At 40.7% G+C, this 18,645-nt stretch overlaps 1 protein-coding gene across 1 annotated transcript; it reads left to right on the forward strand.

Annotated features, from left to right (window-relative positions):
* The first annotated feature begins 3,358 nt into the window (after nt 1-3,358).
* On the forward strand, nt 3,359-18,257 carry LOC306986800 (C-type lectin domain family 4 member F-like). The gene is made up of 6 exons (XM_079590443.1): nt 3,359-3,457; nt 12,648-12,695; nt 12,820-12,882; nt 13,014-13,171; nt 13,314-13,426; nt 17,183-18,257. Exons 1-6 carry the CDS (start codon nt 3,454-3,456, stop codon nt 17,349-17,351), a joined length of 555 nt encoding a protein of 184 aa, XP_079446569.1. The 5' UTR covers nt 3,359-3,453; the 3' UTR covers nt 17,352-18,257.
* The last annotated feature ends 388 nt before the right edge of the window (nt 18,258-18,645 follow it).

The following is an 18,645-nucleotide window of genomic DNA, read 5'->3' on the forward strand; positions in this document are numbered from 1 at the left end:
ATAAAAGGTACAGTTTGTTATTGCAGTCAGGAGCATGAAATATTGCTGACAATAATGATAGCATGAAATTTCAACAATCGCTGAGAGAGAATTAAACCAAAGTCAACAGTCCAACCAAACGGCTTCAACAATCTTTGTACCATATGAAATAAATAAAGCCAAACTGGTTTGTAATAAGTGAATATGGTAATGCTGTTTTTGGAGTTGTTTAATCATCCTCTGGTGAGATATAGATTTTATTTACAGTTGATTTCATCTAAGGCCGTGTGGTTGTAAGACAGTTGTAGTTGTTGTGTTTCTACTCATCTCTTCCCTTTTCTGTTCTTGTTGTTCTTCTTATCTTCAGTGATTCTGCTTGTTAACCACAGGTGTCATATCTAATGCTCAATCATCACTTTTGTGAATCTTCTTTTTTTCACTGCAACACTTCAGTGTTACTTTTACTCTCTATACTCTCTATCTCTAAAAGTGTTACTTTTAACTGTGTGTCTGTTTAACACTGAGGATTTTACTGTGCCAGTAAACATGTAACCAGCATCATGCATTTTCTTTAAATAATTTAACATTAAATGATTTATTCAGTTAGGAAATTTTTCGTTATCTTTATTTAACTATGAACGCAAATTAAGAAACGTGATATGTAACACATGCCAATTTTGTTGTGTTCTTCCTGGGATCATACTAAAAACAACATGCTGGTCAGCCGGCACACCAGCATCCCAAGCTGGTCCCAGTGTGTAAAACATGCCTTCATGTTCAGAAAGTTTAATGCAATACAAGTTGCTTTGGATAAAAGCATCTGCCAAAAGAATAAAATAACATTTATTTTGATATATTGCATAAAGCAGGGGTGTTAAACTCAGTTCCTGGAGGGCCACACACTCCACAGCCTCAACCTTTATTAAACACACCTGATCCCGCTAATCAAGTCCTTCGGGCTTATTTGAAAACTACAAGAATGTATTGAGCAGGGATGTAAACTCTGCCGGACTGTAGCCCTCCAGCACCGCTGAGTTTTACACCCCTGGCCTAAAGAAACTGTGACGTGTGAACTGGTGTGAAGTTTACCAGTTGACTTCCTGTGAACAGTGGTGGGCAGATCGAGGCTTCGTGAAACATTAGGCTTGTTTGAGATGCGCCTTGCTTTGCCTGAAATGTATGCGAGAGTAGGAGGCTACTGTGAGGGGAGGAGTGAAAAAAGTGCAGGCAAGCCGGACAGATCTCTCTTCTCGCAGTGGTAATTGAATAATTGAACTTAATTAACTTAATTGGGACAGGTCAAGTGGAATGGACCAGGAGCCCTTATCCCTTCAAGAAGTGAAAGCTATGTATTGTGTAAAGTGGAGTGTGAGAAGCCACTATGAAAATAACATTTTCTTGTTGAAACACCAATGGATAGTCAACTATCTAGCTGGACTGTTTATCCCTCCAACTATTATGTCCTCTTCTGCCATTGATGTGAACCACTTCAGAGTGCTGGTCTGCAATGAGACTTTTAAAGACAGCATCCTAACTGACACAGTAACTGCTAAATTCTTTGCCACTGACACGGTCACAGTTATGCCAGATGCTCCGAAAGATCCGAAGAGGATAGATCCCAGCGTGTTCAAGTTTGGCGACTCTCCTATTCCTGCTGCTTGGGAGAAAAGGCTTAGAGAGAAGTTCGTTGAGTACAGAAATGTGTTTTCCCTTGAGGAGTGGGATGTGGGCCAAGCCAAAGATGTGAAACGTAATATCAGACTGAGTGACAGCTGACCATTTAGAGAACGATCCAGTTTGAATTCCAGAACAATTCCTGACTAATACACCACTCCCAGGATGGATGATGCTTCAGACTGTCTGTCTGGAAGAAAATGGTACTCTTTCTTAGACTTACGTAGTGGCTATTACCAGATTGAGATTGCTGATGAGAACAAGGAAAAACAGCATTCATATGTATTCTGGGTTTTTACCAGTTCGAGCGCATGCCACGGGGCATTATGGGGGCTCCCGCCACATTTCAGCGGCTAATGGAGAGAGCTGTTGGAGATATGCATCTTCTCCAGGTCATTGTGTATCTGGACGACCTCATTGTTTTCGGCCGTACATTAGAAGAGCATGAGGAAAGGCTGCTGAAAGTGTTGGATTGGCTAGAAGAGTATGGGCTCAAAGTGTCTATAGACAAGTGCTAGTTTTGTCAGCCACAAGTTAAATATGTACAGAAAGGCAAGTACTAACATGAGTCAGAGCCGTTTGGTGAGCGCTGGGACCAAAGGTGCACAGAGGCCTTTCATAACATCATCTATTGTCTTACACATGCTCCGGTTCTGGCCTATGCAGATTCAGTTAAGCCCTTTATCCTACATGTCGACACAAGCCTGAGTGGTTAAGGCACCGTGTAAAATCAGGAAGATCCAGATGAATTGAGACCTGTTGCCTATGCCAGCGGTAAACTGAGATCTGCTGAAAGCAACTTTCCCATTCATCAGTTGGAATTCCTGGCACTCAAGTGGGCCGTTGTGGATAAATTCCATGATTACCTGTACGGAGCAAAGCAAACTGGGGTTACAGTAGTCAACTATAATAGGGGGGATATTAATATAAAGTCAAGAGATATTTTCAGAACCCGGTGCTCCGCCTTATTAAAGGTTAAGGGTAGTAGGTGCTACACATATATTAAATTAGCTGTAATGAATCAATTTTGAAGTTCTGTGCTCTTTCTCCACTGAAATGTACCGAAAAAGAGAAGCATGTAATGCTGAGAACACATTAAAAGCAACATCAGACAGGTGTCTTTTTCTAAACGTTTGCATGTACAATTTTGTATTCAACAGGTATTGTTTCCATTCTGTTCCATTTTTTTATTATTTCATAAAATAGTTCCTGAGCGCCATGCTCAATATGGTGCTGTTCAATGGATGCCACATTGTAAAATAATTAATTTTTATATAATGTAACTAAATATAGATGTTAAGATGTATCTGAGGTTTTTGTAACTTCCTGCATATTTCTAGTTGTGTTTGGTTCCTATCACACACTGCTTTCTCATTCTCATTATAAAGCAACTATATGTTTTTTGTTTTGTTTTTTGCAGATTTTTTTTTACTATAGATATATTTATGCTCTATTGGTATAAAGCATAAATCTTTCTAATTACTTCAACAATTTGTACAGAGCCCAGCAAATGACAAGTAGAAGGGAACATTTCAGCCTTTTTTAAATAAAGAAAAATAATAATGTTTGTTTTAATGTTAAAAGGATCTGTGAATGTTTTCAAGCCAAACTATTCAGCCAATTAAATATTTAATAAAATAATCAACATTGTACTATTTAATCATGCTGGAATTCAGTCATCACATTTGATTTCTAATCACAGGGAATCAAGTTACTTCCTCAAAGCGGACTAAAGTTCTTCTGAGCGTCCTCGGTGTCTCTCTTGCTTTGGCTCTTGGAGGACTGTGTGTTCTGGGGATCATGTGTGAGTATAAATCTTGCTCTACTTGAGCTTTGCTCTGATGATAACAGCCACATTTAAAGGGATACTTCACCTCTGGAAAGATGAATGTGTATTTAAAATTGGTCATTTATGTAGTAGAAATATGAAATTATTTTTGAATTTGGAGCCTTTTAGACTGAGAAAAGCCAGAAAACGTATTTGTGGCTCATGTGGATGAAAGACAACAACTCCCAGAATGCACTTGCTTTGCTGCCCTACGAAGCCACGCCTACCGGTAAGAGCGCAGTGCCAGTTAAACAACGAGGCTAGGCTAAGGCTAGTGAGTCTCCGTGACGAGTCTGCCCGGGATTTCGAGATTGCCAAAAATGTCTGGGATTCGGCATTTGCGTTCTACAGTCGCCGTTCATCATGTTTACTGCGGCGAGCAGGACGAGACTGACGCCCGCGGGAGAACGACGTAAGGCCGGTGGCGTGATTACTGATGAGCGACACCTGAGAGACGCACCGGTCTCGTATCTCTCACGGAGGAGCGGGAGTTTACTTAGCAATGTTAAAACACACATTAACCCATCACTTGTTTAGCGTTCATGTAAACACTACATTCAGATTCACCAATCGGGATGAATTCAGTTAGATTGAAATAAAAGGTGTGCATGTAAACAATGAATGGCGACTGCAGAAAGCAAAAGCCGAATCCCGGACATTTTGGACGATCTCGATGCCTGGACATGTCCGGGAAAAAGAGTATGGTAACCGCTACTACTCCGATTTTTCAACAGATCAAGAGCCTGTTAGCTTAGCTTCCAAATAAAGAATGGCTGACACTATTTGTACATTCTGTGAGTGAGATCCCTCGCTCTATGGGCGGGTTAAAAAAACATGCGGATCTAGCGCCTCCTACTGGCTGTAGTTTTAAGCCTGTGGCCAAAAAAGCCTCCGATGATGTAAAATGACGATTTTTGCGTCATCGGAGGCTTTTTTACAGACAAAAAATTTATAAATCTCTTGTCTCAGGGGGATATGAGGGAGGGAAGCACGGTAATTTGAAAATACTACAAGTTTTCTACAGATACAAAGCTTAATGCTAAATCCTGAAGTATCCCTTTAAGGCAGTTATACACAGTGTTGGGAAGGATACTTTCAAAATGTATTTCGTTACAGAATACATGGTGAAAATTTTAATTTGTAACATATTCCGTTACATTACTCAATGTGAGTAACGTATTCTGAATACTTGGATTACTTCCACATTTAATTGCATTTTATAAGTGTAGGAATGCGGCCATCAAATCCTGCTTATAAACAGGAGGCCCGGTGATGCGGTGGTGACGCGTGTTCATGTAACATGTAAGGGTTCATGTAACACCTAAAAGCTGTCACAAAGAACCGGCAAAAGTAATGATTATGAACATGTCAAATATAGCAAGGACAAGGAGATATTTTAATTGTTTATTAATAAACAAGTGTTTTCTGTGTCAGTGTCTGCAAAGATGAAGCTGATGATGCTGACTCGCGATCTTCGCCGCCTAGTGAACGCGCCAGAGAGAAATGCACATTTCATAAGGATTACATAAGCAGAGAGCAGTCTGTTTTCTTTCGTTTTGAATTGTTCTGTTTAAAAGTAGACATGTCTGTGAGGCAAGTAGGCTACCTTATATGCTAAGTTTCGGTTAATTTATGTGACGAGCTCCAGTTCACGTGCCGGCGCCTTCGTGTCGTGATTATCTATTGTCTGCTATTACTTCTTATTTATTAAATCCAGGCAATTGGTTGATGAAACATTGATTAAAATTAAAATGCAATTAATACAAAACAAAATTCCCTTTAAAGAAAGTAATTGTGCCTTCTGTGTGAGGTCTCTGTGAACGTTTTAAAGCAGTCTTTTAGTGCCGCTTTCAGAGCGGTCACGTCCGTAACATTGTTTTTTCCTCATAAATGCGAACACAAAAAATTAAATAAAATGAATATTTTATGTTCTGTGGAGAGCCAACCCTTCTTCATCCGGTGGGTAGTATTACTTTTGGTTTGCGCAGTGTAATACACAGAAGTACTAAAAAATATTTTGTAAAGATTTTTTGTGTCACTCATATTTATTTCTTTAAAACGCATGTGTAGACAGATATTTTTCTAATGTCTGGACTCCTTTATTAGGAGTATGAGTATTAGGAGTTTTAAGGGAGTATGGATATATAAACAGACGTTTCAATATGGTATTAAATGCATTTTCTGAGAATTTATATTTAAAGTTTTGACTGCAAATGTCACGTCCATAACGCTGGAGTGCCCAATTTTAAAGAATTTATCCTCAACTAGTTTTGTGGTGTAGGTCTACGTATTTTATAATGTTAACTTCAAATAATACTAATAGTAATTTAAAGATGTTGTAGCAGGATCTGGACGGGAAGGATAACTCTGGGAGGTTGCACTGCACAGTTATATTTAGTTCTCCTTTCTCTTTCTTTAATGTGAAATGCTGTTTGAATTTCCAAGATAAAAACGCATTCTTGCCCTGGCTCTGTTGTTCCGGCTCGGTCTCTACCTCTAGCTCCCGCTGCTCCTCTTCTGACTCCATTGTGACCAATCATGCACACCGCGCATTTTTTCGTTTTCATATTGGGGCTTCTGGGAAATGCACTCTCTGATTTATTTAGAGAGTGAATAAACTCGTGAAACAGAAAAGTATCGTCATGTAATCCATTAATTTCAACAATGTAACTATTCTAAATATCAACTATTTAAATTGTAACTGTAACGGAATACAGTTACTCATAATTTGTATTCTGAATACGTATAACGCCCGTTACTCCCCAACACTGGTTACGTGTATCCTGTTGTGTTCTCCTGTTCGTCCGCCACCATCACAAGTCTTCACCTGCAACACTGTATAACCAGCCAGCTAAGTTTACACCAGGGGTCCGTTCTTCGTACGTCGCTAACTCACTTAGCTGGATTTGATTGTTGGCGATTTGGCATGATCTTGGATTGTTTGGTTCTTCGACGCTTATCCTGGACTTGCTGTCATAGCAACAGGTGCGCAATCTTAAACCTGCTCGAGCGCAGGCTTATTTCATGTTAACAGGATTAGATCCCGGCTTTATAGAGCTGGTAAGTCCCGCCCCTCCGTAAAACCCCGCTGGACCTCAAAGTTGAAAAAGCGTCAATGCAAGTGAATGGGAGAAAATAATTATTTTCTGGTCCCGTTCGAATTGTGCCATGAATGTGAACATATGTTGTCTGTGAATTTTTTATATAATCTTTCGTGTGAAGAATGCTACAATTTAGCGGGTAGAAGTTTGATACGGGTAGACTTTGTGTGAGAGCACTTTGTGGACTACAACTCTTCGCTGCTTTCGGCGCGTTTGAAACGTCAACACCACTAGCTCACGGCTCTAGCTCACGGATCCCGCTAGACATGGCTGTGTCTTTGGTGCACTTCACCGCCTTCTTTCAGGGAGAGGACAAAATCGTTGAGGTTGGCGAAAACCACGGGTAAGTCAACTTTATGCGGTGACGTCACATAGGCGACATGTAGTCTTTCTCGTTATGTCTTTTCCACAACTGCTAGCCGACGAATCATACCATATACTGTCAAACTTGTAACATGAAAGATTATATAAAAAATTCACAGACAACATATGTTCACATTCATGGCACAATTCGAACGGGACCAGAAAATAATTATTTTCTCCCATTCACTTGCATTGACGGTTTTTCAACTTTGAGGTCCAGCGGGGTTTTACGGAGGGGGCGGGACTTACCAGCTCTATAAGCGGAGGTGATCCGGGAAGTCCTTTAGCGCAGCGCGATAGCGTACTTTTAGAGAGATATAGTTTTTCTCGTGACTCGTGAGTGTCATTTGTATCATTAATTTGTTGGAACAACACATTTAATGTCGGAGTCGGGCTTTAACAACAGCACAAACTGTGTGCATTTCCCTGAGATTCTTTGCGAGTGATACGGTGAACTTGGTGAAAAGTGCTGCCCGTCGTGCCATTCACAAAGTTTACCTCGCGCTCAAGCTTTTTTTTTAGGTTTTTTTATGGTTTTTCCAGACCCAAGGTGGTAAAGCAGATATTTTTTTTTTTTTTTTTTTTTTTTTTTTGCCAATGCAGGTACATTATATTTTTTAATGAAGATCATGCAATCATGACTTAGCCAATAAGTATGATTTACAGTAGCCTTTGTGTCAGGCTTCACTAACGTGAATGGTGCCAGAGACTGTACACACGTTCCCATCAAGGCCTCAATGAAGAGGATTTTGTGAACAGTGTAAATGTGAAGGTAAGTTACTATTACAATTCTAAATATATCATATTAGTAATATTATTATATTAAATAAAAAAAGGAATGGAATCAAAAAGTATGCAGTTGACTGATTAAAATGTCTTGGCGGTGTGTGACACTATACCATATCAGTCACATGTAGCACATTATTTGAACATGGAAACGGAAAATATAAATATCAAGCACACTGTATTACATAGGCTACACGTATTCTGAGCCTAACATAACTATTTTTTTATCATTATGTAGCTGATTACAACATGCTTGGAGACACAGGGGCTATACCTGCAGGCAGTGTTTTATGACCCCATTCCCTGACCCACAACCAGGACAATGGAGCTCTAGCCAGGACAAGGGCACAGTTTTAAATTGATCATGGGCAACTAAAGGGAAAATGTCAGTGTCTGAAAAGTCTGAGGGTTGCACCTGACAGGGACTGTGACATTATTGTTACATGTGCCGTATTACACATCATTACACATCAGAAAGGAGAGGATCGCTGTGGTGGAGGTGCAGCCTGATGATCACCTCCAGCCTAATGATCTCCAGCCTGATGATGACCTCCACCAGTGCACTTGGACGGACCTAGTAGCAGACGGCACAGGACAGAATTGTGGGACACCATTTTTAAAATTCACTAAATGTTTAATAAAAGACAAGACAAATATGCTTAGTTCCTTTTTTATTTCAATTATTCTTTGTAAAGAAAAGCCAGTGATCAAGCCATCTTTTGCCTGCAATAAGAGATATTATGCAAGGTCAGCAATAGTACTCCGTGTGTTCTTTTAGAGAGATATTTTTACATTAGCCTACATGCAGTGTTCACTTTCATAAAGTAAAGCAATTCAGGCTTTAGACCAGCCATTTGGATAATAGGCCTACTTCATTTAATGCAGCAACAAATGATTTTACACTGTACTAAGATAATTAAAAGCTAATTTACCAGTAATGAAGCTGTTGCTGCTACTGGTCCCTGCCATGGGTCTAAGGAAGAGCTGCTCCCAGAGATGCACCCCCCCCCCCCCCCCCCCCCCCCCAATAGGGTCAATTCACATTCAACCAAATGGCCAGCCCTTCTGTTGGGGAGTAAGTGGGGGTGCAGGACCACCACCTGTTTTTTATTTAAAAAATGTATAGCCTTTTTCTTGGTTGCTGCACATGAACAACACATGCACATAATTTAACGGTGTATTTTTAAAAGAGACCAAGAACAGTATAAGTAGCTTAGTAAAGATTACCATTTTCACTTTTACTTGTTCCAATGTTCTAGTGGGTGGTGGCTCTGACATTACAATGAACAAAGTAATTATGAAATTAAATTAAAATACAAAAATGTATATAGGCTACTGTAACAAGTGATAGAAACATTTAACATGGTCCCCACTATTGAATTTAATTTGTTTGCTACTATTTGCCAGCCCCATCTCCTGCTACAGACTTTGGCTACAGACTTTGATGTCTTCCCTGGCGTTTTCGTTAAACATTAAAATTCCGCATAAACTTCGACTACTAGCTTTTGCTCTGCTGCGGAGAAAAACTGTGCGTGCTCTTTGGCCACGGTGAGCAGCCAATAGCAGCGTTGCTGATCAATGTTTCTACTATCGATACATATCCCCTTTTAAACCAGCGCATGCACGCGCATTTATCTCAGATAACTCAATCCAGCTATACTAATCATAACCGGCTGGTGTGTTCGAAGAACCCAATTAGGCCGATTATATCATCTTGGGCCCTGTCCCAATTGGCACACTCAGGACTTGTGGACTTCCTCAGAGTCCACACTTTGGTGACGTCATGTAGTGCAGACCTATAGGGCCCTTGGCGCGAGTCCACGAGGGCGCATTGAGATGTATTTTTGGGACAGACTCGATCGCCACGCCGGAAATAGGAAGACGGTCCGGTTGTTGTTTAAATATTATATTTCTACATTTAACGTTACATATGATTCAGTAAAGCCCTGACATTCGGTTATATTTATTTAATGAATCATAATGCGATCGTAGCCTATTATTCAGTGCACTATTTATGTTTATATTAAATATAAATATATATTTATGTTTGAGACATCAACCACTGTTGATGACCATATGTTTGTATAAACTGTAGGTAATAACTGGTAAAATGTACACATATGTCATAAAAACCATAATGATATTTACACTTAGATATTTTCTTCTCATGTTAACGTGAGCGAAAACTCCTCCCATTCGTTGTCTGATTGGCCTTTCGCAAATTCGCAAGGATTTCTGGGTAGTTAAAGTGCGTGAAGCCCAAGAGGTCCTCGCTGCAGCCTGTAGCACGATGACGTAGCTGGATGGTCCAATACGTAGTGGACTCTGTTACGCGCATGCGCGGTGGTGTGTTTTGGTGACGGAAACAATCACGCGTGCTTTGATTCTTCCAAGAAGAATAAAGTGAATATATAAATGGTCACTTGAGTATGCAAGCTCTTTCCCGCCACAGAATAAAACATTTAAAAAAATAATTGAGACTTTTTTATCTCACAATTGCGAGTTTACATTTAGCATACTGACTTTATTTCTCAGAATTGTGAGATATAAAGTCAGAATTGCGTGAAATAAAGTCTCAATTGCGTGTTATAAAGTCAGAATTGCGAGATATAAAGTCAGAATTGGGTGTTATAAAGTCAGAATTCTGACTTTTTTTCTCGCAATTCTGAATTTATAACACATAATTGCGAGTTTAGGTATATCTCCCAATTCTGACATATTTTCTCAGAATTGTGTATATAAACTCGCAATTGCGAGTTATAAAGTCAAATAAATAGCCTATTATTCAAAAATATTATTATTTTTTACCTCATAGGCTATTTTAATATCTCACATCTCACAATTCTGACTTACACGCAATTGCGACTTTATATCATGCCATTCTGACTATCTCCCAATTGCGTATTATAAAGTCAGAATAGCGAGATATAAACATGCAATTCTGAGAAAAAAAGTCTGAATTTCAAGCTATATTTCTCGCAATTGCGAGTTTATATCTCATAATTATGACTTAATAACACGCAATTGCGACTTTATATTACGCAATTCTGACATAATAACACACAATTGCGACTTTATATCACGCAATTCTTAGATAAAAAGTCAGAATAGTGAGATAAAAATCGCAATTACCTTTTTTATTTCTCACTCCGTGGCGAAAACAAGCTTCCGTACATGTCTTGCAGACACTGAACAGCAAGAACCTTATGTACAGATCACTGGAAAAACGAATAGCCATTAAAAACTCTTACCAGGCAAAATATCATTAAGCACTTTTTTTTTTGACATCTGACAAGATTTATTTTCTTGATGCTGTTATTATTTTTGCATTTTCCCTTGGATGTGTACTATTGTAAGATGTTTACAGACCTTATTGTATTGTACCTTTAAAATTACACAGACAATTAGATTATTGACTCATTTTTGCTTCCACTCAACAGCAAATATGACCTGAATAAAATAAAATGGCTAATAATAACAACCCCGCAATATCCCCGCAACATTTAATTATGACAGGTTTATACTGGGTTGATAATGAAAATTAAAAAGGCTTTATTTTAAAATGTTCTATATACACGCATAAAAAAAAAAAACTTGCAGTGAGGACATGCTATTAATCTATCAAATGTATGTTTAAAATCATGTGATTGAAATGTTGTAAAATTAACTATTTTGTAGAGAGAAACTCGGATAACTTAGCATCCCATTTATGTAATTACTTATTCATCTTTACATAATTACTTACTATTAAACTGTACTACTACTACTACTACAAAGGTTAGATTAGAACATCATCTCAATACAATATTGAGCAAACATGTCACCTTTACCAGCGCAGGCGAATTATAACCATAGATAGTACGATTATAACCCAGAGATCGTTACTGCGCATGCGTCACCAAAACACACCTCCATCCACTACGTATTGGACCATCCAACTACGTCATCGTGCTACAGGTTGCAGCGAGGGGTGTCTCGTGAAGCCTGCATCTATGCGGGCTTCGCGGAAGACCGCTTCAAGGGTACAAAGGGGGCGCTGCTGAGCACACTTCAGAGCGTTAAAATGATGAATGGGACGGTCTACGGACTCGCAGACTCAGCGAGCACGCGCAATTTAAGTCCACGAGACCGAAAGTCCACATGAAGTGTGTCATTTGGGACAGGGCCTTGGATGTCTCGTTTGATCTCGGATGTTTTAAGCAACGTACGAAGAACGGACCCTAGATCAATTTGCCTGTTCAATCCTGCAATAAAGCTTTAGACAGTATTTACTAATTGCCTCCTCTGTTTATGACAGTATAAAAGTCGTTTGTTTGTATTAAATTAGGCTACGTTATTCAATAAAACCAATCAATTTTGATACTTTATGTAAACCAATTATTATTGCTTCATTGTTGTTATATTTTAAGCAATTTAAAAAAGGTATTCACTTTTATTATCACAAAAAAATATTATCTGATAATCGTCAGTGACAGCCCTAGATAAGGAAAATGCACCTGCATTGTTTTGCATTTTGACTAAGTAAAATACAATTTTTTCCAGTCATATTTTGTCACTGATGATTTCTTAAATATAGTGTTACTTGTCGTCTCGCTCTCGTGAACCCAATACCGTGTATCATCTCAGCTTGTGAGTAAAGTGTGTCATCACACCCCTAGCACTCAGTAATCATTGTTTCTCACTGGCTCTTGTTTATAGTCTTAAAGGGGCTATATGTACGAATTTTCATGAATTAATCACTTTTTTATTGGAAATATATCCACATTGCTATAATCAGATGCTTTCTTAACTGCTGCTTCACCTCTGATTATTGAGAGGAAATCATGCAGTTGCTGGCTGCAGTTCACTTAACAGTCTTGCTAAAAACAGGGGTTTCTGAATTCTAAATACATCTGAAATTATTTTTCTCTAATCAGATTTCAGTGTTTCAATACAACTGTCTGCCCAGGAGACCAACAGCACAAGTGAGTAAAATATATTTAATTCACTAAGCAGACCTACAACATTACAACAGTTTGTAAAGAGAAATTACTTACTGATTTTGTCTTCTTTATTTTATTTTATGTTATTCATAACTTTCTGCATCAGTCATGGTGAGAGAGCTCAGAGACAACTACACCAGAGTTATAGGGCAACTGTTCTTTTACAATGGTGAGCTATTTCTTTTTAAGACACATGACACAGTCTTTGACAAAGTGTTTGAAAACTTTGATTAACTTCAAGATTGTTATGATCTGAAGAATGTTTCACTTTCATTTGTTTTTTTATTATTATTATTTCAGCATTCACAGCTCAGTATTTGAACAGTAACATGAAGTTGAGAGATTGGGGTGGAAAGTTGTACTTCTTCAGCTCTGATAAACTGAACTGGTCGAGCAGTCGAGCTTTCTGTGTTTCAAAAGGAACTGATCTGGTGACCATAACCAGCCAATCAGAACAGGTAAGACAACTATACTGCACAATATGATTTTGCACCAAATAAACAGGTATAATATACAAAAATGTTTTATTTAAAAAATCACATCTCACCACTGAATTTTTTGTTTTATATAATTGTGAATTATATGCCTTTTCTCTATTAGAGTTTTCTGAACTCTGAACTTAATAACCATTACTGGATTGGTCTCAATGATCTGGACAGTGAAGGACAATGGGTTTGGGTGAATAACCGAACTCTCAATGACACTGGACTACAGTAAGAACTCTGCATGCAATTGTTTTTTAATCAATGTAACACTGTTCTACTACAGGAAAGAACAAATATTTGCAATAACAGTATATTTTAATCCAGCGGTTCTCAAAGTAAGGTCCTTGACCAGTAGCCAGGGGGTCCGCGAAATAATTTGGTATACCGTAGTTTCCGTATTATTATAATATATATATTTATTTATTTATTTTATCAATGTCGCAAGCCGCGGCCTCGAGTGGTCAGCGCCCGAGGAGCCTGCGCTTAACCGGCTGGATGGCTGTTTTCTGCCAGGGGACCGCGCTTCGCCGTCCTCACGACTCGTGCCGGATTTACAGAGCGCCGCGGACCTCGCCCTCCGCGCCACTAAATCCGCAACACATGCCATCGGGCGGAATATGGCCTCCATCACCGTGGCAGAGAGACATCTTTGGCTGACGCTCTCTGAGATGGCGGAGTCAGAGCGCGCTGCGTTTCTCGACGCTCCCATCTCTCCCACTGGCCTCTTCAGATCGTCCGTCAAGGATTTTGTGGATCGATTCGCCGAGGTACAGAAAACTTTGCAAGCCATGAGACACTTTCTGTCCAAGCGCTCCTGCTCTGCGACAGGTCGCCTTAAACAGCCGCCTGCCCGCACTCAGCAACGGTCTGCACCCGCCACCCCGCCTCAGCAGCGACAGACCTGAGACCGCACTCTCGCTCAGCTGGACGCCGCCCTCCGCCGCGTGGGCCTCGGCCAAAGATTGTAATCAAGCCCGAGGCTTCCAGGCCTTCCTAGCCCCCCTAGGTAAGCGACGGTGTTCAAGTCCCGCTGTGGCCGGATTTCCACCAAAGATTTTTGCTCGTACAGTTCCAACACATGCGACTGTGCTAGTGTATTCTGCAGTCAACAAACCGGCATCACGGCCCGTTTGCCTGTATACAAACGCCGTTTTTACGGCGACCCAAATAAATCTAAAAAAGAGTGTATTTTCTGGTGTCCCGGCCACGGCCGATGGTGTTATGTGTGTAACTGTAATGCCCACAACTCAGTGCCCATTCGTACACACAAGCACAGCCCTATACAATACAGGGCTTGCACACATAAAATCGACTCTGTCGATTGTGCATCACATGTAGTGAATGTGCCCGCTATTCAGTGCCCACAATCACTACACACTGCATGTCCCACGGTTTCTGTAAAAACTAAACCAATGCACGGTCAATCAGTTCTGATAGACAGTACTCTCAGTGCTATTAATGTGCCCGCTGTCACGCACCCACATTTATTCCCGGACATGCCGAGCCCCACGGACTGAGAGAGCTGAGCGCGCACGGGCTGCCCGGTCGATTAAGCGCGCCCCCGCCTCAAATGCTGCAAACACAGTGTCCATGTTACAGCACACGGTTGCTCTCGCGTCGCCGCCATTTCGCGACCAGGGCCCAGATAATTTATTCTACCCCTAGTTACTCGTGCGAATGCATGGGAAAAACTTCCCGGGGTTTCAGAGTGGGTGCTGAACATTATAAAAAGAGGTTATTCGCTACAGTTCTCGCGACGCCCCCACCGTTACACGGCGCGGGTCGAAACTACGGTGAAAACAGAAGTAGCACATCTACTTCGAGACGAAATAGCGAAACTATTGAGCAAAGGGGCCATAGAGCCTTTATCTCAAGCTCAGAGCGAAGGGGGTTTATACAGCAGATATTTCCTGGTGCCAAAGACAGACGGGGGTCTCAGACCCATTTTAGATCTGAGGCAGCTGAACAAAGTGCTTGAGAAGCGCAAGTTCAGAATACTTGCTACCAGAAAAATCCTCGCGCAGATTCGCCGAGGGGACTGGTTTATGTCAATAGATCTGAAAGACGCGTATTTCCAAATACAAATAGCGTCGCGTCACAGGCCTTCGAGGGCCAGGCTTATCAGTATACAGTCATCCCGTTCGGCCTGTCTCTAGCACCTTGTACATTTACAGTGTGCATGGACGCGGCGTTGGCACCCCTGAGACTCCAAGGCGTACGAATTCTGAATTACTTGGACGATTGGCTGATTGGCGTATCGAGCAGGCTAGAGCCCCGTCTACTAGACGGCTCTATTCCTCTAAATGGTCTGTGTTCTCTAGTTGGTGCTCAGTCCAGTGTATATCACCCCTGCAGTGCAGGGAAACGGAGGTTCTCTCCTTCCTACAGGAGCTGCTGGATAAGGGTAGGACCCCATCCACGCTCAAAGTTTACGTGGCGGCTATAGCAGCGTTTGTCAATCCAACGCTTGGCCGGTCACTTGGAAGGAACGATCTGGTTGTTCGTTTCCTTAAAGGAGCTAGGAGGTTGAATCCTCCCAGGCCTCCTTCAGTCCCCGTCTGGGACTTTTCTACGGTATTGGATGCCATGAAGGGTGCCCCGTTTGAGCCTGTGCACTCAGTTGAGATGAAGCACTTGTCTTTCAAGACAGTGTTTCTTCTGGCTATCGCTTCAGTGAAGCGTGTGGGGGATTTACAAGCGCTCTCTGTGAGAGCGTCGTGTATGGAGTTCGGGCCTAATGACTCTAAAGTCGTACTAAAGCCGAAACACGGGTATGTGCCTAAGTCCCTCAACACACCGTTCAGGGCTCAGGTTATCTCCCTGTCGGCTCTGCCGGCCTCCGAGGAAAAAGACGACACTAGCTTCCTTTGCCCGGTTAGTGCGTTAAGAGCTTACATGTCCCGCTCCGCTGCTTTTAGACAGACGGAGCAGCTCTTTGTTTCGTTCAGCGGATGTCCCAAGGGACTAGCTGCGTCAAAACAGAGCCTGTCCAGATGGGTAGTGGATGCCATAGCGCTAGCCTACGCATCAAAAGGACTGCCGTGCCCGTTGGGCATCAGAGCACATTCTACGAGGGGCATGGCCTCCTCGTGGGCTTGGTCTAGTGGAATCTCGTTGCAAGATATCTGTATGGCGGCAGGCTGGGCCTCCCCGTCTACATTTATAATGTTTTATAACCTAGAGGTTCTCGCCTTGCAGGCCAGACAGCTCTCGTTCACATATGGTGTTTTCTGCCCCGTTTTGTTACGGCCCAGATTGCCAAACTGTTTTAAGCATCACTCACTGACAGTTATGTCTTTGTGAGCAATGTATAGACCCATTATATATATTTATATACATATATATGTTATAAATGCCCTTTGGGGCACTGCTTATAAAGGAATGATGCTATTCTAGCCCCTCTTTCCTGGAACTCTATGTGAGTTTTTTCTGGTAATCATACACTATGTGTGCTCCAGGCGCGCGCCCTTGGGTCTCTGGTGTCGCATCTCAGCATGCACGGCGTTTTGCACTGGGTTCCCGTAGCGTCTTCGACGCAGTACGAGAGAACTCTCGTAAGAGAACGTACTCGGTTACTAACGTTACCTCGGTTCTCTCTAGAAGAGGAACAAGTACTGTGTCTCTGTGCCGTGCCTGCATTACGCTCTGGTTCGCTTCGGCGATGAAAATCAGAAAGTGGCAGCCGTTGCTCGGGTATTTATAGGCCTAGGCCACGCCCATTCTGGCGGGACGTGACTTATTGCGTCAAGCGTCATGATAGGCCTTGCATAGGCTGCTGCTTTTGCTGCAGAGCAGCCAATAGGCATGCAAGCTAGTTCCGCCTGTGTCTGTATGCTGCTGCAAAGCGTTTTACATTATTACAAAATTAAGGATTAATTTTTGGCTTCAATATCTCGAGAAAGAATCTCCTCTTCTAGAGAGAACCGAGGTTACGTTAGTAACCGAGTACGTTTTAACCCTGACCACCTGTTTCTGCTCTTGAAGGTTTTGGTACCAGAGGGTCTCTCAGAAAAGTGAACCTGATAACTGGAGAGGAGGCAATCCCAATGGAGAGAACTGCGCTATTGTGAACAATTCTTCCAGCTATATAAACGACTGGTCTGATGTTTCTTGCAATTATATGTATAAGTTTATCTGTGAAAAGAATTTTTGATTTACCTCCATCAGTGATATGTAATGAAAGAGGTCTATTTTAGAGAAAAGAAAAACATCATGTCTTCTTTTGGATTTTCTTGCTTATTCAGTTAAAATGCTGTGAAATGTATACATTTGTTTTGTTTTTTCTGGCTTTTTCAAATTCTAGAATCTCTAAACTGTCAAGAAAACTGCATTTCTGTAGCGCAAACAGTAAAGCATGCCGTTAGCAAGGCAAAGGTCATGGGTTTGATTCCCAGCAAATTAACTGATAAAATGTATTACCTTGAATGCAATGTATGTTGCTTCGGATAAAAGCGTTTGCCAAATGCATAAATGTAAATGCACAAGCAGCTTTTTATATTGAGTGCACTTATATCCCATCTTGTAGCCATTTTTATGCTCATAAGAGCAGGAGCGAAGCATATGATTTCTGTCACATTAAAGACAAATACTTTTACCTAAAACAACTTTTCAAAAAATGTTCAAAGCTAGAAATAATAATGTCCTCTTTTCAGAAAATGTGGAAGGGAAAATGGGGATGATGCTTCTGCATAACAGCATTATAACACTTGCAACACTTGATCCATTACTAATACTTTATCTTCTATTCTATATCTATTATCTTAAAAAAAAAAAGTACTCATACTGTGTCAAATTAAACTGGGAAGGGTCATAGCACTTGCATATTGCTGTTCTATTGTTAGTTTAACTGCTTCTATTGTTGTCATGTGTAAGTCGCTTTGGCGTCTGCTAAATTAATTAATGTAAATGTAATAAGGATGAGATGTTCTTATAAAGTTCTTTTAATATTGTGTGTGAAACTGTGCAGTGGTCAGCAGATGGCATTGCAATTCTGAGACGTTCCTACTGTATGTGCTAGCTATAAGAAGCCTATAAATTAATAAATAAAATATATATGGACAAGATCTGTTTTGAGTGCATCTAAAATTACTGTAAGAAATAAACCTTTAAAATTAGATCAAAAACATTTTATGATGTTTAAAACTACAGCACTTAAATGTCCAGCATTCCCAAAACTCCCGACCCAATTACTTGTTGTGTCTAGGAAATTATAAAAGAAATTCAGCGACAAGTGGGACGAACATTTAAATCTAATTAGTTATATATAAATTACGCAGGTATTTTAACTCTACAGCACTTTCGATTAATTACCTTACTGAAAACCTTTTTAAAGCCACAATGCTACAGGGGAAGGAAAAGTGGCAAAACAACAAAATAATTTCACTTCTGATTTGTACAGTGACAGAAATGAGAAGAGACCTTAGAACTTGGGGATTAAAATGTGTCAC

This window comes from Phoxinus phoxinus (assembly GCF_949152265.1).
Source record: "Phoxinus phoxinus genome assembly, chromosome: 19".
NCBI classification, from domain to species: domain Eukaryota; kingdom Metazoa; phylum Chordata; class Actinopteri; order Cypriniformes; family Leuciscidae; genus Phoxinus; species Phoxinus phoxinus.

Bases quoted from the DNA above. Each gene is read 5' to 3' on its own strand.
- LOC306986800 (XM_079590443.1), top strand. The intron at 12,883-13,013 runs GTGAGCTATTTC...TTATTATTTCAG, and splicing joins GCAACTGTTCTTTTACAATG to CATTCACAGCTCAGTATTTG. The intron at 13,427-17,182 runs GTAAGAACTCTG...CTGCTCTTGAAG, and splicing joins CTCAATGACACTGGACTACA to GTTTTGGTACCAGAGGGTCT.